Source organism: Sciurus carolinensis, chromosome 7 (assembly GCF_902686445.1).
Source record: "Sciurus carolinensis chromosome 7, mSciCar1.2, whole genome shotgun sequence".
Taxonomy (NCBI): domain Eukaryota; kingdom Metazoa; phylum Chordata; class Mammalia; order Rodentia; family Sciuridae; genus Sciurus; species Sciurus carolinensis.
The window spans coordinates 29352066-29374034 of NC_062219.1; the positions used below are offsets into that span (position 1 = coordinate 29352066).

Genomic DNA, 21969 nt, shown 5'->3' on the forward strand with positions numbered 1-21969 from the left:
ATAGAGTGCTAGCTGTGTACCAGTGCTGTATTCTTTATATGGATTATATGATTTAACCCTTGTAGCAGCACTATGACATATTTCCTTTTGTCATTTCCACTTTATAAATGAAAAAAACTAAAGCCCAAGGAGTTCAGTAAAGCTGCAAGGCAGTCTGACTCCAGAGCCCATCTTTTAACAGTGATAATGAATTAAAGAGAAGTATCCCTGATGATAGGACCAACCATCAGGGTAGGTAAGTAAGAAGTTATTAATATTGCTTGAGAGTTAAAAAAAAGAAGAACATAAAGTGGAGTCACAAACCCTATAAAAATGGAGTTTATTTCTAAAGAAGTTCAGATTCAAAGGCTTCCTGAAAAGTGCAGCACTTTATGCCTTTCACTTCTCAGCTTTTCAGGGCAACGGCAAACACCACAAACACCAAGTGAAACACCAGTGAAAGGCTCCAACAACCTCTAAGGTGGCCCAGTACCTTCTTGAAGGCGACTGTACAGTAGCAGGGGTGCAGCACACTGGTGTCCGTGTGCATCTTGGCTGCAGACATCCAGCTTGGTTTTCAATCAAAACCCACCTTGACCTTGGTGAGCGGTCAGGGGCAGGTCAGCTTTAAGAAGTTAAGATGCACAAGTCTTTATGGTGCCTTGCAGACTCTTCCTCCTTCTTAAATGAGGATTCCCTCACCCTCTGTGCATCTTTGGCATTATTTGGCTCCAGCTTTCTTTTTTCTTTCTGAACGTCATTGTCGTGTTTAGAAAGTCAGTGTTCCTCTGCCCAAGCCCATTGCCTCGCATCTTCTGGTCTTCCACTCTTCTTAATTTTCTAACAGGATCATTGTCTAGTATATTTTTACTTAGATAAGGCAAGAACCTTACTTTCTTTCTGCTTTTAACCTGGTTCCTCAAGGCCCCACCCCTCATCCATGTCACACTGGTAACTTTCCTCTGTAACTTTCCTTGGAAATGGCCTCAGAAAAAGATATCTGGACCACAGTTCTCAATACACCTAACCCCAGTTGCTCAACATTTTTATACTGAATAGGAACAAATTCACTTGTTTTCATACTTTTTGTGTTTCCTTCATCCAAACATGTAGATTCTTTCCAATTTTTCTGAATCCTTGGGAAATATTCAAAGGGTTTTTACTGAGTAGAATGTTAGGTAAAGTATGGGAAATGGGCTCAAGTAAAATGAAAAATACTTTCATATATTTACTCTGAACTTCAAACAGCAGGTAGTTTTGAGTGTCTACCTCTGCACATGTTCATACACTGAGGGAATGTCAGTGGCGAAGCAAAGGAGTTAGTGCTGGTACTCAATGTAAAGAGTCTTAGGTAAACGGCCAGGTAAAGACTCACCTGAGTTCGTCAGAATACCTTACCAATGTCTATGTAATTAGAGCCAAATGTCTGGCAACAAGAGCAAGAATAAAAATATTTCTTCTAAGAGGGAGCATTTGCTTGGGTTTTTCTCTTTTCGTTTTAAAGATTTTGATGGCAGGTATGTCCCTTGTGGGATTAGCAGAACTGCACAAGTTGAACATTCCAGAGGGCGGTACTGGAACAAAAGGTGAACGCTCTGCAGGGACCTGCACTTGCCTCAAAAGGCTACATCTCCCATTCTCACTCCCCACAGTTTTGCACATGCTTTCGATCCCCAAACCACTTCTTTTAGGTCCTTGCTGAATGGCCTCTGTGGAGCTATCTTTCACCGAAAGAGTCTGTGAAGCCCTCTCCAGGTGGCGTACCTACTCATCTGCTTAAACTCCTTGGAAGGACATCCTCCATGACCATCCAAAGAGCCCTCATCAAAAAATTGTTCCACAAACTCAAAGCCAGGAAAAACATTTTCTTCCCAGCAAATCTTCCTGGAGACAATGAATGTTGTCATGATTTCAGTCTGCCCTTTGCTCTGTCTGCTAGGAAGTTCAAATTTCAGTTTTGCTCAAGTCCTTCTTATCATTGTTCTCCCTCCCCGCTATTTTATATATGGCTTTTGTTACTCACCCCAACAGGATGATTTTATGTCTTTGTATTCTTAAGTTTTATTGGAAGCTTCTTATAAGCTTACAAATCTTCTTGAAAGTAGGTAGATGCTGTACAAATAAGTTCTTATCCCCAATCTTTTTTATTTTAAATTTACATGTAATGCTATATCTATTTCAATCTTGATTTAAACTCTTACCTCATCCTCCAAACAGCCCATACATACACCTCTGCTTATTATATAATAGTTGGTTCTGAAGTTAGGAAACTTTTCAGAGGGGAGAGTATCTCTCATTTATATTTAATCCACCCATACTCGTTTTGTTGTGGTGGGCCATGGAGGAAGAAAGGTGAAATAATGAAGATGTTACTAAATATTTCAGATATGGTAATATATCTTTTAGCATTTTACCAAAGACATTACATAGCTGCAGATTAGTTGCCAAGATCGAGAAGGCTCAACTTAAGGAAGCAAACTCCTTTTGAAATGAACCAGGCTTAGTTTTCCCATGTCTTATAAACAGTCAGTTTCATCCAAGGCTTATAATGCACCAAGCAAGATGAATTGGCTATTGGACTAATTTAGAAGCTCTGTGTAATGTCTTTGAACACCTTAATGTTGACACTAAAACCATAATTCACAATTTCAGGATATGCTTCTTGGGGAAAGAGAGGAGAGCAGGGCCAAACAACAATGCAAGAGTTCAAAAGGGTTGAAGATGCACTCCGGGTATTTGGATTGGCACTCTAGAGCTGGCGGATGCTTGCCACTGCTTATCTGACTTATCTAAACTGCTGACGTCAAAAGAATTAGGCTAGAAATCTTATGATTACAGCTTTTCTTGTGATCTTTTCTGGTATTTCCTGTTTCCTGTCAGGCCAAATATACTTCGAAAGAGGGTTATTTTATGGCATTTCACTGTTTCTGCCTCAGCTACAGCCAGAGGTACAGGGAGCATGAAGTAAAAATAATTAAGAACAACATCAGAAAGTTCTGCCCAGTCCTATTCCCCTCGCCCACTGCTATCTCTTTTAAAGCATCAGAAAAAGTTTCAGCAAAGTTTGGAGTAGGATCTGGTTTTTAATGGAATAAGATCTATTGTTCAGAACAGAAGAAGCCTCTTCAATTGTATTTCTAACGATCAGCTTATTTGGGTGGTAATAAGCAGGCAGACTGTGAATGTTATGATGCAGACAGCCTAAAAAGTTTCTGGCATGAGGGAGAGTTCAGGAGCAAACAGGAGGAAAAAATGGCTGCCAAAGGCCATACCCTTTCCTCAGGGGCCACAAATACCTTCCATAATCAAGAAAGGAAGAAAAAAAAAAAGTGGTTGGGAATGGGCTTGCCCACTTTATAAAATCTTGTCTAATTGTTGCTAAATCTTCAACTTGCTTTCTGAGCCCAGGCCAGGGAACATGATCAGCACTGTTTGCAAAGAGATTTTGAGGAATTGAGAGACAAATTCTCAGAGGTTTATAAGCAAATGTACTACAGATCCTTGCTTCCAAAGTCACTGTCTGGCCTGGCCCACTCTCCTGAAACTCCACCTCCAAGCAGCAATACTGAAAGAAGCAGAGCTACTGAAAGGGTTGCAGTGACATTTCATTAAAGGAACCAGCACCTTCCATCTCTATCTCTTTCGCTCATGTATAACTTCCTTTAACCTTAGAATATTGGTTAAATTCTCACGTCTGGCATTCTGTTCTGGTGAATGACTGACTTGGTATTTTATAAGTCGTCTAGATGGGAAGATTCACAAAGAAGGAGTGGAACTTGCCCAGACAACTTATAATCTAAGTCTGTAAACAAGAAAAAGAAGAGCTTATAAATATGCATATTCATTTATGTATATAGATTGAGTATCTGAAATGCTTGGTTGGGATCAAAAGCTTTTCCGATTTCAGATTTTGGAAAATTTGCATACATAATGAGATATCATGGAGATGGAACCCAAGTCTAACCATGGAATTCATTTTTGTTTAATCTACACCTTACACAGATAGCCTAAAGGTAATGTTATACAATATTTTTAGTATGTCTAGGTTTTGACGGTGACCTGTCACAGGTGAGGTCACTTGTGGAATTTTCCACTTGTGACTTCATGTTAGTGCTCAAAAAGTTTTAGATTTTGGAGCACTTTGAATTTTGACTTTTCCAATTATAAATACTCAATTTGTACACACATAATTCTTGTTCATGAAGAGATGGACACCATATGCTTTTGTAAACCAATGGAGATATTAAATACTTGGATGTAAAAAGGGCAGAAAATTAGACTGAGAGGGATGATCATGTAAAGAAGCCTTTTTGCAGTTGAAAGTTTTCAGGGTCTGACCACAACAGGCAGGTAGGTTTAGGGACCTCAAGTTGACCCTTGTGTGTTCAGTTACCAGCTTTGCAACCCTGAGTATGTTGTATGACTCCTGTGGAGTCTCAATGTTCTCATTTAAAAGAAATGCAGTGGTAAAACTAGAGGATCACAAAGGCCCATTTCCATTGTAAAATGCAAAGACCTTTCTGCTTTCCATTTAATCGTTTCCAATAGTTTTAATAGAGTTAAGATGTCTTGTCCATATGCAATCTGGTATCTCTAGGGTCTTTCACTCTATTCCCTATTTCCCTCTGCTATTTACTTGAAATACCATACCAAGCTAAGTGACTATCTCCATTCTCAATAGTTTCTTGTGCTTCTCTGTCTTCATATCTATGTTCACGCTAATTCATTCCCCAGGAAGGTCACTTTCTCACATTTTATTGAGATCTTAATCATCTTAAAGATGCAGCTGTAATGATTAGTCCAAAAACAATCCTTCCTGAGCCACCCTAGAAAGGGTCACACTTGGTTTGCTTACAAGTTCATGGTTTTATCTAACTTACCACATTATAAGCTACATTTAAAATTGGGTTCTTATCGTACATTTTTCTATCCATTCTGTGGCACCTAGCCTTGAAAGAATTGCTTGCTTTAATAAAAATGTCAACCTCAAAATGAAAAGAAACATGACTGAGCAAAGTATTGTGTCTCAAACCTCTTCTCAGATTATGAGACATGAATTAATTTTATTATGTCTTGAATTTAAAGATGAGATGAGCATGCTTGAAATAGCAGCTCTGGATGGGAGAAATAAGAATAGAAATCATTCAGGATAGTGCATCAAATGGTAGAGGACTTTGGTTTGATGATTTATACAGTACTTCTTATGGTTTTGTGTAAAGCACCACACAGACCTTGGGAAATTTGGCTTGTGAATTGAAGGCAAAATTCTTTTCATCATAAAATTCTTAACTTCTACTAAATGCGGTAACTGAATGCCAACCTTCAGGTTTTACATCCATCAGTATCTTTACTCCAAGTCCACCTTTTTTACCAACCACTCACTGTTGCTAGAATGATCTTTTCTTTTCTTTCTTTCCTTTTCTTTCCTCTCTCTCCTCTCCTCTTCTTTTCTTTTCAGTACCAGGGATTGAACCCAGAGGTACTAAACCACTGAGCTAATTCCCCAGCCCTTTCATTTTTTATTTTGAGACAGGGTCTCATTAAGTTGCTTACGGCCTTGCTAAGTTGCTGAGGCTGGCTTTGAACTTGCAATCCTTCCGCTTCAACCCCCCGAGCTGCTGGGATTATAGGTCTGTGCCATTACACCTGGCTAGAATGAATTTTCTGATATGTGAAAATTTATCTTGTCACTTTCCATTAAAATGACCTAATATTTTCTCATTACTTAGAGAATGCACTCTTTAGAAAGGCAGATGTGTCCTTGGCTATTTGGTTTCCAGCATTCTTTGCTTGTCTCATCTCTAGCTCTTGCCTGATATACTCCATATGCCTCAATTTAGTATTCCCCCAAATTTCTTTGGATTTAGTCCTACTGTTACTTCCTCTTTTGATGTCTTCCAACTCTTCTTAATTTGCAGGAATGTTACTCACCTTGAGTGACATCTTAAAAAGATGACCTCCTTTCTGATTCTTTAACATCCATTATAAAGATAGAATTAATCACTCCTTCATATATGGGTAGTTGTCATAGACTTTGTGTATGTATCTCTAGTATATCATAAATCATGTCTATCTATCATCTATCTATCATCCATGCATTTATCCATTGATCCATCTACCTCAATGTCTTTGAGCCATGCATTTTTATTTTCAAAGGAACCAAAGATGGTGTAAGGTATGTGATAGCTACTAACAAATTAAGTAGAATGAATATTCTTGGTCCTTCCTTATATTCCTAGGGAGTATTATTTCTACTGTATTGTAAAACATATGCCATTGATATCATTGGGTTGCTTATATATCTGTCTCTTCTAACAAATCATAACCTACATTTCTTCCTCCTTCTTCCTAGGATTATAATGTAATGTGCTGGATAGACATGCAAGAGATAATTATTCAATTGGATAAATTGGAAAGAAACCAAAAAAATTAAATTTTAGTTGCCTTTCCTTTCCTGAATATCTTCAATAAACAATCAGTAAATATAGATTTCAATTTCTTCTCATTTTGGAATAAATTCCAATGTGATTGACACTCATTGCAGAGTACAAGAAACTAAATATTTGCATTCAATATTGAAACACTATTTTCCATTCTGTGACCTCCTAGGATGTTCCTAATTATTTTTGGAGAATTTGAGACATTTTCAAAATTTTTTCAAAGCAAAATTTGTTGTAGTTAAATTTTGTCTCTTCAAATTCTACAATGTGCTTATCACCAAATCAAGCAATAGGGATTTTTATTCTAAAGAGGGTGGGAAGAATTTGCTTTAGACTACAGAACTGGTAAATCTATAATTTCTTGATTTTATATACTAATTTAATTGACAAGGAAATAGTTTCTTTTCTTCTACTACAGAATTAGGGGTTGATCAAGGAAAAGCAGTGTAGAGCTCAGAATTCAAAGGAGATGGATATATCTAAACCTCCAGTGGGTTACAGAGAGCAGGATGCAGAAGAGGCAGCAGATTCCCCTGTTAGGCCCTCTTGGAAGAGACAGTAGTGATTTATGTTATGGTGCTAGAACATAATGATTCCCACTGCCATGTTGGCAGCCTGACTCAAGTTCACCCTCACTTACTCCAGCACTTTCCATCCCTAGGGGTCAGGGACCAGAGAAAGAAGGAGAAGGATTATCAGAAATTTCCAATTAACACATGCAAGCAATGAAAAGGTATGAGACCTTACCAGAGTACAATGCACTGTATAGTTATGACCATAATTACAATTAGTTGCAGATACAAAACCTCAGAAACCAATTAGAAAGGTATGTATTTGTACACATCCTGTTTTCTGTATTACACTTATTCAGTTGAACTTTCCAGTGTCAAAGTCTTGAGACTTTGCTGAAATGCATGTGTATATTCTACGAGAGAAAGAGGAGGGAACAGAAAAGTCAGAGCAATTGAGTTCAGCATATGCATGGTGATAGACTATAGCAAGTCACAGTGAGCATGCAGCCCTCAGATAGAGGGTTAAGCACATAGTAGTTCAACCACAGTGTAATGGAGACAAAGTTTGTCCAGAGATATCCATTATGCATGTGCTTCTTTTTTTCTTTCCCTGCATGTTCCTGGGCATATTTTCCCCTTCTATCCCACCAGAGGTATCTACTGGGCTGATTAAGAATGTTATAGTAAGAATGAGAAGAGAAAGAAGAAGCTGACAATCAATCATCTTTTGACCTTCAGAGTAACAGAATTTTTGGTTTGTTTTGTGTGTGAGTTTGTAGCAGAACAATAATCTTGAGAACTGCTCTTTATGGAAAGATAAAGAGATTGTCTTCATTCTTTACTTAATATGTAAAATATTTCTTTACCATATTGGGAGGGAGGCCTGTGGATTTGGTTCCACACACAGACCTCCTTCTCCTGGGAGGAAAGCATTGAGCACTCAGGGGAAGCCACAGTCAAGTGGAAGAGGTGCAGAGGCTACTCCTGATGCCCCAGGGAGTTGGGAAAGGGGATTCAAAGGCAGAGCCAACAGTAGAACATGTATGTGGTTCTGCCTCTCAGGTTGGTGGCAGTGCCTCTCATGTATATGGCGGGCAGGGGCAGAAGCATTCAGATAGGTATGTGGGGTTTGAGGCGCACATTCACCCAGATGCTATCTTGCGGGGAATAAAGGGAAAGGAAAGGAGTAATTTAATCCAGAAAATCATGACAACCATGTCATTAATTAGAAAATTTAAACCTTCACATTCTCCATTAGGATGGGTTCAAGAAGCAAGATTTGGTTGGAGAAGAGAAATAGGCTGTATTTTATTACACATTGAGTGTGGGAATTTGAAATCTCTGTTACAAATATTTTAAACAGCAATGGTTTCCTCCTCATTTCTGAATGTTTTTGATTGCATTTCTTACACTCAAATCCAGTTCCTCTGTACTGACCTCATCTCACTTCCTGCCCCCAGGCACTCTTTGCTGGGTTCTCTACCTATTCCTTTCTCTTCTCTTTCTGAATCTGAATCATCTTCAGCAAACTCTACCTGCCTCCTTGGATGAGACCCTCTAGATATGTATGTCTTTGGGTTTTCTGAAGTACCTGTTACTTATGTACATAGATTTATGTGAGATTCTTGGGTGCCATCAAAAAATATCTGGAGAAGGAAGCAGAAAAGAGGATCTCACACGTTGGCTTTAATTCCAGAGGTTGAGGGACACATTAGGATTCAACTGTGAAAGTTCTAATCATTTCATTTCTGTTTCTCACTACCCTTGGCTATTCAATTTTCCTTTTCAATAACCTGACTAAAGATTTACATTTATCTGCTGTGCAACTCTCATCTTGATTTTATTTTATAGTTTTCTGGAAACTGTACTCTTTTAGTTTCTATTACCAAGTACATGTAACTGCTACTCAAGTTCTCTCGAAATTTGTTCTTTTAATCTTTCTAGGGATTTTATTTTTCTTCATTGAGCTTGGTCCCTTGGACTCAAGGCCATCCACAACTCAATACTGCTTTGTCAGTCATGTCTCCTAATTGGACACAAGGCTAACTTTTAGGTTTTATCTTGTCGCTAATGATAAGGATGTGATCTGCAAGCTCAAGTACTCCCTTAGAGTTGATGAAGTGACAGAATGCTCAGGACTGGGGCTTGGTTTATAATCTCTAAGATATATGCCATGTGGATTTTTAAAGTGAGAAGTTCTTTGAAGGAAGGGTCTCTGATAATTTTGTAGTTTGAGGAAATTTAAGGCACGTGCACAGAGATAAACCTTATGTCTTGTCATGCTGTCTTAGCATTTTAGACATTCATTATCAATTCCAAAGAGAAATTCATGGAAAGGCAGAGAAGGAAAAAAGGAAGAATAAAGTTCATGTTGTGTGAGTATCTTGACAGTGACATGGTTTGCTTACATTTTTGATATGGTGAGATGTACCTACTATGCATTCATTGGCAATTAGAGAAAGAAATCAGATGGTAGAAAAGAGCACATACAGTTGCTTCTGTGAGTTTTATAAAATCAGTGCTTCATTATCCAGTTAAATAAGTCTTGTTGGGGGAAAAAAAAAGAAAGGAAAAAAGAAAGAAAATTTTAAAAAGCAGCTTTCAGGCAAAGAACAGAGATGTGGAAATAACATCTTCCCTTCAGTGTCATCCCCTCAAAAGCTCATTTGTAGGGCCAGGACAACATGTACCTTCTGCTCCCTACTTTTGAAATTATGTTAGAGAGTATACAGATTGCTGTCTATAAAAGAAGCAGCTTTAGAAACTTTGGTTCAGTTTATGTAAAGCATTCCAAGATGCATGAGCAGAGCAATTATTTTAAAAGTATATAAATGAATGCATAATTTGCACTAAAATTTTGTAATTATCAGTAAATTACAACTTCTCTATATAGAGAGAACTGTCTCACATTAGTTTTGAGTTCTGAAATTCACTCTTGTGTATTCTTTCATTTTAAAAACCGTAATGACTAATCCCGATCTTCTGCTAGAATACAAGTTTAAAAATGATTCCATTAAAAGAAAAAAACTAGGATTTATGCATCTTGAATAATCTGTCCCTAGGAAAAAAATGTTCATTCAGGCACTTAATGGCAACTTGTAAACGATTTTATTCCTTCTGATAATTTTCTAACACCCTCCACCCCCCGCAATACATATCAAAATGCATTGAGTGGCTGACAAGTGAAAGATGTTAGGGAGAACACAAAGAAAATAGAATGTTCTCCAGACTCTCAAAGAGCAGGTAATTGAAGAGGGGAAGAAGCAAATGTACACTACTTGTAACAAAATAAAGTGACTTGCCTGTGAAATAAATACAAAAGAAGTTCTATGAGATTTCAGAAGAGGAAGACACATAGTCATCCTGATTATCCCCAGAGGATTGGTTCCTGGACCTCATGCGCACACCAAATCCATGGATGCTCAAGTCCTTTACATAAAGTGGTGCTGTATTTGTACACAACCTATTCACGTCCTCCAGATTGCTTCTAATATCTGGTGTAGTGTGAATGCTTTGTAAATAGTTGTTTGATGTTTAGGAAATAATGGCAAGAAATATATCTGTATACATTGAGTACAAACACATTTAGTTTATTATTATTACTTTTGATCCATTATTGACTGAGTCCATGAATGCAGAACCTGTGGATACCAAGGGCTAGTTGTATTTTTCTTCAGGCATCTTGAGAAGGCTTCATGAAGAGTCTTGCATGTGAGTGTGGGAATGGGAGAAATTGGGGACCCAGAGGGGAGTCATTTTAAGCATTGGGAACAAAGAGTAGAAAGCAAAAAGGAAGCTGTGGGATGCTTGTCTTGTCTGGGTAGAATAAGAGTGATAAGAGTGCTCAGAAGGCAACATCGACAAGTAAAGGGAGCTTATTCCAGAGAGTGGAGAGCTTTGAACGCAAGGTGAAAGATTGTGGATTTTTTTTTTTTTCTGCCAACGTTAGAAAATCATTGAAGAATTTTGGAGAAGGGCAAGAAAACTCTGCCTTTCTTTTTTGACATTGTTTTTCTAAATCACAGAGCAGAAAGAAGAGGGATAGAGAAAATACTGCCAATGGAGGCTACTGTAGAATTATAGACAAAACAACATGAGGTTTGACCAAGGAGCACATAACTGAATAGAGAAGATGGAAAGGGTGAGTGAGAAGTTGATGAGAAAATAGAACCAATATCCAGAATTATGTGTTATGCTTACCATTTACTGAGAATGGAGCAGGTCTTGGCCTCTTTCTAGGCACTTTTTTGGGGGGGCATTATCTCATTTAATTCTCATAACAACCTAATGTGAAGGTGCTATTATTACTGTTATTCTATTTGTATGGAAGAGAAGCTAAGTCACTGAGAGGTGAAGTAACTTGTCCAGAGTCACACAGTTCAGTAATGGGGATGCAGCATTCAAAAACCTTTAAATCTCAACACTGCAACTAACATCTGGCACGTTGAGCCTTTTTTATGGACTTAAAACCAATCAGAATCGGGATGCTGGAGGAAACCACTTTAAACCTGGGTTTCTATCATTCACAAAAACAAATCAAAGTGAAAGACAAGGTTTGGTTCAAGATGAAAGGATGTGTTTCAGTTTTGAATTAATTTTGCATTCCCATTTTAAGAATGGATTAAATGGCCAATGATTATTATCCAGTACAGCTACAGACTGAATGCAGGCTAATGTCTACAAGCAGTAGTTTTAGAAAAATCTTATGAATTAATGTCAGGTTATTTGCTATTGAGACAAATAGATTTTTAAAGCAATTTGTTCTCCTTTGAATGAAATCATTAGGCACTGATTAGTATTTGAAAGTGTATATGAAGTTTTACAAGTGCTTTTGAATTTCACCAGTTTTACAGTCAATGTTTTGAGTAGACAGAGAGGCTTAAACTAATAAGTGCTTGTTTTCACACTGATGCTGTAGACTGAACTCTGATTCATAAATTCATAATTGTTCTCTGTGTCTGTTTATTCATCTCTGAGTCTATGTTACCCAGCACAATCCCAGGTATACACTAAGCAACTAACAAATGCTCCTTGAATTATAATGATCAGTGTGTTTAGTCTTTAACATATTTAGTTCACACCATGTCTGATTATTGAAAGGTTTAAAATTAAATTTAAACGGTAATTTGAATTGTGGTTTAGGAATCAGAATTCTTTTGGAGATGTTCTTGTCTGACTTAATATTAAAAGCTGGATATAAAGCGAATTTCTGATATTTATATTCTCTATGAAATGTGGGACAAGTTTCAAGGACTATTGGGAAATAGGCTATAATTTTTTCTTTCTTTTTATTTTTTTGAGAGTTTTTTTATATGTTTTTTTTTCTGGAACTGAAGCCTATTGAAATGGGAACAAGCCTAATAAATAAGTAAAATATAATGTAAAATTTAGACCAGAGATGCCAAAATGAAAGGTAAGTACCACAGCTGCAGAGTTTGCAGTTATTTGGATTGAATTTTAAAATCAAATTATTTATTCAACTAAGAACAAGTCCTGCTAGGGGTGTCTAGTCTTAAACTGCTTGCTGGCTAGAATCATAATTAGAATAATATTTGTGCTCACGGCATCTGAGAAACCACCTGTTGTTTCTCCTCCTTCTTCCCGCTCCCTACCTTAGAGCAGGCTCTCACCCCTAATGCTAAAAGCTTAATTTCTGTTACTAGCAGATGAGGATTTTCCCCTGGGTCTTTCCAACACTTGAAGCTTGTATCTAAGACTAAAACTCACGAGACAAGTTGACAAATGCAAAGGAGGTACAATTCTTTGAATTATTTTGCATGCTACTATTATTTTTCTGGTTTGACTGAGGTTTGCATCATGAATTCTCATGCTTGTCTCATCAACATATAATTGATAAAGCCATGTCTTAAAGTTTTAAGTGTAAATTTAAATACCTAGCATGTGTCCCAATCATGTGAGTTTTGGAGACCCGAGTTGGGCAATTGAGGTCCTGGTCTGGTTCTGACATAGTTGAAATGTATCAGCAGGGACAAATTGCTTAGTCTCTGAGTTATTTACCTCAGCTTTAAAAGTACAGGAGTTAGCTAGTTAATCAGATGATCCTGCAAAAAGGGGGGAAAGATGTAATTAAATAATATGGTACAATTCAATAAACTGAGTTGACATTCTGACCTCAAACATGTCAATCACCTCCAGAGCCCCTTTCTAGGGTAAACGGTGCTTTGGCCAATGCCCAACTTGGGGGCACCCCAGTTGCCATAAACCCCAACATGTGAAAGTGACTGGTCCTTCTTCCTCCTGCTGTTTCACATTCTCTTCTCCAGCCTATCACTTGGAACAGTCACTAACGTGTCTCCAGTGCACAGTGATCTGAAGATGGTAGGAGATGTCCACATGTCACCTCCTTGCTCTCATCACAGCACTGGCCTCCTTTGCCTCCAGCATTTACAAGTCAGTGTATTTCATCTTAAAAATCTCTCATGAGTACTTATTTATATATTTATTTTCCCATGAATTCCTTTGCCCTTTCCATTTAAAATAAAATCTCAAAACATTTTTCTATTTCACTTGTGAAGAACAAAGTTCCAGTGTCATCTAAGAAGCATGAGTAAAAATAAGGATGCCCTTCATGAAGGAAAAGAAGAGCTGGAACTTTTAAGGTTACATTAGACCAGTAACACCATCTCTAGAGTCCTCTAAAGTGACTATTAGTTCTATTCAGAATTTCTGCAATTTCATGGTTTTTAAACATTTAAACCAATTCATCTGATACCACAAGCAGTCAAAATATACACAGAGTTTATAATATTAGGTTTTCCTGTTTTCAGTTACTAGCATAGCAAAAATATTGTTGCCGCACATGCAGTGTATGAAGTACCTACTGGTAAAGATAGCCAAGAGGAGGGAACACACAGCTACTGGAGAAGGTGGGACAGGATGCTTGAACTGGATTTTGTAGTTTGAATAGAACATTTTCAGGTAGTTGATCCAAAGAAGACATTTGAAGCATGCGACTCAGGTAGGGTGCCACTTGATGCACAGTGAGTTGCTTAATGATATTGTCACAGTATAAATTGTTTGAGGGCACTGAGGCAAGGGTGAAAACTGATGGAGTGGGGAAGGGGGAAGATCATCGCGTGTCTGGGTGTTTGTTTTAAGGCAGTTTCTAACATAAACCTGTATACACAGGGGAAAACTGCTTAAGCCATCATGTCTAAAAATGGAGGAAAGGCAGATTTCGTGTTCTTGAGGCACCCTGCTGTCACTCTCCAATGGTGAAAATGGCGCAGTTGAACAGCACCCTATGCTGGGAGGAAAGGGCATCAGGGACCAGGTGAGCAAGGAGGAAGCAGGAGACAATTCTGAAAGCAAAGCAGCTCACCTCTGCGGCTCATCATAAGGCTCTTTGCTCACAGATGAATACTGAGGTTTTGTGCAGACACCAGAAATTGTGAGCCCTTCTCTCTCTGAGAATGGGAAAGCAGGGGGAGGAGAAGGTAGGGGAACCAGCACCCTTTGGGGAGATGCTGAGTTACAGCCTTCTCCTACCAGATAGGGGGACCAGGGGTGCAGCTTTCTTTCCAAATGGCCACTGACATGTTTCCATTGTAAGTCATGCGGCGGAAGTTAAGACTCAACTACCTCTCCTTCCAAAAGTCTAGGAACCCATTTAAGCAATGAGATGTTAGAGTGACTCTTTTTTCTCTCTGTAGTATTGCATCTTCAGGAGTCAGACACCACTAACACACTGTAGAAAAAGGACATACCTCTAACCCCACAGACACGCTAACATCTGTTGAATTCGGCAGTTTTACCAGAGGGTGCCATTTCAAATATGAATTTTAATCATTTAATTTAATAAAACAAACCGAGGATAGTAACAGTTGAAGTGTCACAGTTAAATTTTCTGCCCAGGTGGCTTTTTCCACTTTGCTTGCCCTACGCACATGAAATACGGGATGGCTTCCGCATTACCTCATTTCTTCTGACCAAGACCCATTTCCCAGTGCCCCATCTCTCGAATGCCACATAAACCTCAGAATGATTAGTTTCCTTCTCTTTTCTAAGCACTTAAATACTCATTGTTTACTAGAGACCAACATTGGTTTGTTTCTTAAAAATTCCTTTCTTTGCTCAGACCCTTACTTTTTAATAATATTCTTTATAGATTCTTAGGCAACTTAACCAAAAAAGTTTTTGTCGTAAGTTATTGAAAACAAAACCAGGCAAGTCTTGATTTCCTAGTCTCTTTCCATGAGAAAGAGAGAGGTCATTTTGGGTATATCTTTTCCGTCCACCCCATCTCTCACCGCCAATGGCATGTCAGGATTCCACTGCATAGGGCCAGCCAAGACTTCAAATACATAAACACTCACTCATATTCTTCCTTCTCAAGTGAAGCCACTACTTTTCAAATATTTACCAACATATTCCACAAAGGGAGAGATCACCTTGGAGTCACTTATGGCATGTGTAGTTTATGGGGCCCCTTGGGTCCTTCATGGGGATCCCAGTCATCTTTGTGTCCTTGTGCTCACTGTTAGAAACAGCAAAGTCTCCATGACTGTCCCAAATACATGTACATTCTTATGATATGACAAATCCACTATGAATCATAATTTCCACATTAGTGGGTGAGTTGATTTTTCCTTTCATCAATGGGGTTGTTTGTATTATTGTCACTTGTCAAAGGGGAAACTGAGGCAAGAGAGTTTACCAACTTGCCCAGGACATAAAAAGTGTGCAGGCCAAACTCAGTCCTGGGAATATCATGCTTTCTGTAGTCATACACTTAACAATTGGAAGATACATTTTACTTTATATGCAGAATTACAGAAAGTAACTCAAAGATAATATTTTTCTTGAAGACAGCTCTAATTTGTCAACAAGAAATGTTGGAGGCAGAATGGACATTAAAAAGCATCCAGTTCCACTCTCTCCTCTGGAGGACTGAAACTGAGGAAACTCAGCGTGTTTAGCTCACAGGGATAGCCTGCAGCAGGCTGAACCCAGATCCCAGGTTTCTTGATTTCCACCCTAATGGACCTCCTGCCTTATCACTCTTAATTGTAAGATGTCTTTCTAGGACAGAGCAAACATTTGTGAGTCCCAGCCCTCGGACCCTAGGCTGTACAGTTTGTCTTCCTTCTGTTTCCCATTTCTATGACTTGGGCTCTTGGAGTAATCAGATGTGGCCCTGCCACCTGGTGCACCCCACAGTCAATTTACCTGGAAAGCTGTGGAGAGCATCTTCGTTTTCCAGAATGCCTCTCTGTTTGGTTGCCTGCAGTTCACTTTTGGATTTCCAAACCAGCTTGACCATCCTGATCATCTCTGGCAAGTCCCAGGGCAGCGGCCCCTGCTGGCACCCCGGCCGGCTGCCCAGGGAGGAGGGCAGCACACCTTCGGGGGCTGTCCACCTCCTGCCTAGCTCTGCCGAGTGGAAATACCGCTCTAGTACAGGCATTCTGCCCTGTGCCCCAGAAGAGGAGGTAGGGCTGCCGCCGCCACCGTCGCCGCCGCTGCCGCCGCGGCTGCTGCTCGCGGAGGGGAAAGTCTTCCCAGGCACGGGTAGCAGAACCCCCGTAAGATCCTCTCCAGCCTTGGAAAGACAAGCCTTCTCCAGCCTGGCACAGCCTCCAGTCTCTCCGGTCCCCCGCAAACGCTGGCGACGAGAGCGAGGCACTTCCCAAGGTTTCTCACTGGTGAGAAACTGTTACTGTACTCCTTCCTGAGAGATAGAATGCATTTTTTCCCCCTTCTCTCTCAGGCACTGAGTTCACAGCACTTAATTAATCCCAGGCTACAGCTGCAACGACAGCAGGGGGAAGGAAAGCCATCGAGTTTTCTGCATTTGCGTTTCCTCCTCTTCCTCCTGATTTGTTTCCAATTCTCTCTTTGGTGCTTGTCAAAGTTTGTCAAATGTCTTAGCTCTGAAGGACTTCAGGCAAAGAAGTGAGGCTCCCTCTTTGCCAGACTCTCTGGGAGGTCCCCCAGAGGCCAGTTATCTGGAGGTGTCAGGTGAGGAGTCAACCACCGACTGCAGGAAGCCTAGAAGCTTCCCAGGCTCTGGTCCTTCTTATCCCCAGGAGCTCTCAGGAAAAAAAAAAAAAAAAAAAAAAAAAAAAAGCGGGGGGAAGCTGAGCACCGCAGAACCAGTTCGCAGCAGCTTCTCTCCAAAGGCCAGGTGGGGGGACCAACGCCCTGGGATCGAACTGGGCTGATCCTCAGGATCCCAGATCAAACCCTCTCCCTCCTTCCCCACACTCCTCCCCCTTCCCTGTCTTTTGGTTCTCAGCAAACCTAACCGGGTTTTGGCTTATTAGTCAAATCCCTTGTAACCTCAGCTGCCCTTCAGCTGGAAGGGAAATAACATGGAATCACATTCCAAAGCTGAGAAAGAAGTGAATTAGAGAAGAGTCAAGGTCCCTGTGCATATGCTCAGTGGGTCTGTGTTGTGTTGTCTGGACACATGACTCGGGATAGCTAAAAACCCACTTTCAAATGGAAGCAATCATTTTAAAGGATGTTCACAGGGGGCATAAGCAGTCCTGAAAAGAAAGGAAAAAATGTGTGCAAGATTCACTTTCTGGAGAGAGTGCACTGTGGGCTTAATATCTGGGCCACTGACTACTGTGTCCCCACATGAGAGCGGTTAAATTGAGGACAACCATGGGCCAGTCCTCTTGTTTCCCGAGGCTCCGAGATGAAGGCGCTCACCCTGGAGGCAGAACCAGCACAGCAACAAGGGATGCCCCCCGTAGCTTATGTGAAAGGCCCTGGACATAAACGAAAGTGGGGGTGGTATTATGCTTGGCACTTTCATCAGTAAATTGGGTTTGTGGGAACAATTTGAACTTGCACATTCACATGGATAGCCCCTGTTTTCTTGGAGGACATTATAACAACCCTATCTCCCTCTCCTCTCCACGTCTCTGCAGTGCAAAGGGCTTTGTTTTGGTTGGCCCTTTATTTTGCTGATGTACAATCTGTTGCTCCTGCTCTACATTCCTTTTGGGGCTGGTTTGATCACACAGTCATTTGATGTTTCTTTAGGGGAGCATGGAGGAGACATGGGGGGAAGAGAAGAAAGAGCATCCCAAAGTGTGTTTTGTTTTTGTTGCTCCTACCTAATTTTTTTTAAAGTTCCTGTCATTTTGTCATTATTATTCCATGATTTCTCTAAACCCAGGGTTAATAAGTTTGGTTTTCCACACTGGTAAGTGATTTTTTTTTTTTTTTTTTTCTGGATGGGAAAGTATACCAGCAAACCTATTCTCTTTCCAAATAGGTGAACAAGGAGTAATATCTATACCAAACAACAATGAAAAAAATCGAAGACACTACTTTTCATGACTTTCATCATTAAAGTATCGATCAAACAGCTCTTCCTAGTACAACCAGATATTTATACCACCCAATGAGGGAATAATCAGTGATCCACTTTATTGGGAAGTGGTGCCATTCTTTATTTCCCTCTGTTAGAAGATGAAAGAATTCGGCCTCAGTGTGACACATCCGCCACTTCAGTCCTTCCAGGCCTATCTTCCCTCTCCATCAGACTGGAGGCACCAAGGCTTTCCAGAATTGAGAGACAATATTTTCTTTAATAAGCACATGTAGGCTGCTGCACTCTATTACCATATTTCCTGAATAATGTTTTAAACTCACTTCTTAGTCACAAACTTCCTTGACATAACAACTGAAGAGTTTCCTAAGTGTTTGACTATTTTTATTTTTGTTCAGTTATTTTGCAATAGCACTTAGCATCAGGATATCCTGACCCTTGGAACAAAGGGGTTAAGAACAAAGAAAACAAATATATGATATAATATATCACATACACTAATATTACGAACATGATTCTTCATTGCACAGTTCCTCAAGAATGAACTTTTATTTTTTAATCCAAGGATATAAATTTCAACTGTATTCTTTATAATGTTTTACATATTTCCTTGTAAAAATGTCCTGTGGAGTTATAAGATGTTGGACGATGGAACATGAAGACTTCCTATGGGAGATGAGTTAGGGCCAAGCAAACACCATTTCAAATTTTTGTTCCTAAGGAGGAACCTACTTCATTTGAAGGTTTGGAAGTTAAAAATGTTTGCACAATTTAAAAAATGTCCCCCAATATGGGATTATCTTCATCCCAGAGCATAAGTGCAAAAATACCACAAGAAAGGTCGTTCTCATGATATTTCTGGCTCACATAGAAACAGGAAGTACAGGAAATCTTGCGAGAAAGCTTGGCTCAGGGGATTTTGGCTCAACTGCAAGCTCAAAAGACAAGCAAACTGATGGGACAGTAGCTAGAACTTACTGGACTGAAATCTCTGTATCACGCTATTGCTCTGAAAGGTGGTTTTGTTACATTTTGCAGCTGGCCTCTCATAGACTGTCACCTCTTCGGTCTTGCAGATAGTTACCTTAGAAGAACATGCCAATGAAGCTGTGGTTCTTCCTCTACTTGTTCCATGAGCATCATTCACTTTGATATTGCGGGTGCAGTCTGTGTCACAGGATATGGGCAAAGGGTAGAGATACTCTGTGCTCAGAGGAGTCATGGAGCAAAGTCTCATCTGCTTGACTTGTAAGAACTCTTACAAATGTTAACATCTGTAATTCACGTGCTACAGTCAGAAAATTTTAAGACAGATTTTCAAAATAACCAAGTTCTTCTTTCAGGCATTGTGAGTCAACCTAACATTTCATTAAGAGGAAAATATAGGAGTTCTCTTCTTGTGTGAGAGAAATGTACTGAGAACTATCAAAGACAAACAGCTTGTTCCAGTGGAAACCTAATTCTAGCAAAAAGGCATTGCTCTGTAGTTGCAGGTATAAAAGAAAAGAAATTGATAACCCTAACACAAAAAGAAGAGTGTCCAAGGCGCAGTTGATTTGGTCCCTGAATTATTTTGAAGAATCTTTAGTATTCTGACGGCTATGTAAAAATCTTGTAGGCTGCGAGTCACTAGGCAGATAAGACTTTTTATGTATGATTTTAAAAATAAAATATTAACATTATTAAGTATTTCTAATCATCCTAGAGAATGTACTTTAAAAATGCAAACTTAGAAACTTATATTCATTGCCACCTTATTTTCTTTTTAGCCTATCAATAAATTCTCATAAAAACTCATCTTAATGAAAATCTCATTCGATTATTTTGGAAGTACTTTATTCTCTTTTTGGTCCTCATTTCTTCTCTATCTTTTGGGAAAAAAAAACAATGTCAAACTATTGAGGGGACTGGCCTCTTCATCAATTTCAGTCCAATATGAATGTGTAAACACACACATACACACACACATGTGCATGACCACCCTGTTTTGAAATTCAAATGCAACTCAAAATGAACAGGGAAGGAAAAACAGGTCTTTTAACTTTGTTTAATGTAGTCTAAGTAGAAGAAGCTCAAACAATTTACAGTGTCCTTCAGGAGAAATAGAAAAGTAATAGCTTTGGCCTTAGCTAATCTCAAGGAACAATGCCAGCAAGTAGGGAAAAGGACTGGGTCTACAGACCGACCATACAAGGCAGCACATATTTCTGTTGTCATGTGGGAAAGGGGCAGAGTGGGTGGGGCAAGATGAGAAAAGCTGAGGTGGGGGAAGTAAAGGGATTGAGCTGACAGATTGATAGTTTGATTTCGCAACAGGTATCTAAGCTATACCCAATCATTCTCTTATTCACTCTGCAAGTATGTACCGACTGTGAGGACAGCAGCAGCAGGGATCGCTTCCTGTGCTGGTTCCTGGGTGTTTTTTTCAGGTACCTGAATCTGAAGGACTCTGCTGCCTAGATCCTGGTTTTCAGTGTGAGTCACATCTTGTCTTCTTCCATTGTTATTACTATTATTATTATTTTTTCTAAAGAGAGAAACCAGGGTTCCTGCTAGCGTCAGACCTCTACCCTGGCTCTTAGGTCTCTTAACCCAAGCTCAATTGACTGTCTCTGAGAGTTTTGCCAACCCAAGGGTTGAGATCAGGGTGGCAGGAAGACCCACTTGTCTTTCCTTGGTTCCTCCCTGCTGGTGAACATGGCCTCCTGTTCTCTTCCACACTGAACATAACTCTACCAGTGCTGACCCTGGCCACCTCTGACTGTAACCTTTTTAGGATTCCAGAACATATTTTCCGATTGTGAAAGATTGTTAAGTGGTGGTAGAGGACAGGACACTTTTCATAATTTCATATTTGAGTGTGTCTATTTTTTTATAAAATAGCTGCAACAATGAAATCTCTAAAGTAATCCTCCATGCCTATGTAGGTTTACAAAAATTGGATTCAGTCTGTACTCACCACCAAATTTTGCTTCAAACTTAGTGCCTTATCTACAAATAGATATAAGAGCAATAAGCACCTTATCCATTACACTGGGATCTTATAAGAAGACTAAAATGTGAACTACTTTTTTCTTTTTTCTTTTTTTACAGACTGCATTTTGATTCACTGTACACAAATGGGGTACAACTTTTCATTTCTATGGTTGTACACAATGTAGATTCACACCATTCATGTAATCATACATGTACATAGGGTAGTGATGTCTGTCTCAGTCCACTCTCTTTCCTTCTCCCACCTTCTCCTGCCCCCAAATATGAGCTATTTTAAAACCAAAATGTGGTACGAAATTGAATATTATTATTTTTAAGTTATAAGAAATCATACTTGACAATTTACCTAAACTAAAATTTTAGCTATACTTTATTAGAAATCTTAAAGCCAAACCCACCCCTTGAAATCAACACCCCTTTGGAAATTTGTCTTCCTCATGAGAAGGCAGGAGTTGAGGAAATCAAAGATAGGGGTGGTGGATAGAGGGCATTGGGGAGTGGCATTTGGGGACAGAGAGTGAGGAATTTAAGGGTGGAAGGGTAGAGTAAGGTAGGCAAAATTGTTGACCTGTGAATGAGCATAGTTAGATAAAGGATAATGTATGTGTTACTAGAAGTGGCTCGATAAGATAAATATTGTTTATAAGTGCATTTTGGAGGTGTAACAGTTCATGAATCACATCTAGGTTGAAACCTGCATGATCTTTACTATGGGTTATTTGGTGCTCTAGTTAAT

General features: G+C 39.4%; 1 protein-coding gene across 2 annotated transcripts in view; it reads right to left on the minus strand.

Annotated features, from left to right (window-relative positions):
- Nucleotides 1-21969, minus strand: part of Pde7b (phosphodiesterase 7B) — a 297370-nt gene that overhangs the window by 116714 nt on the left and 158687 nt on the right. The window contains exon 1 of one of the 2 annotated variants that reach the window (XM_047557469.1): nt 16121-16910. The exons of the other annotated variant lie outside the window; for it this stretch is intronic. Coding sequence (XP_047413425.1) covers nt 16121-16358 — 238 coding nt within the window. The 5' untranslated portion in view covers nt 16359-16910. Of the gene's footprint in view, nt 1-16120; nt 16911-21969 lie in introns of those variants that run through there. 2 annotated transcript variants of the gene reach the window in all.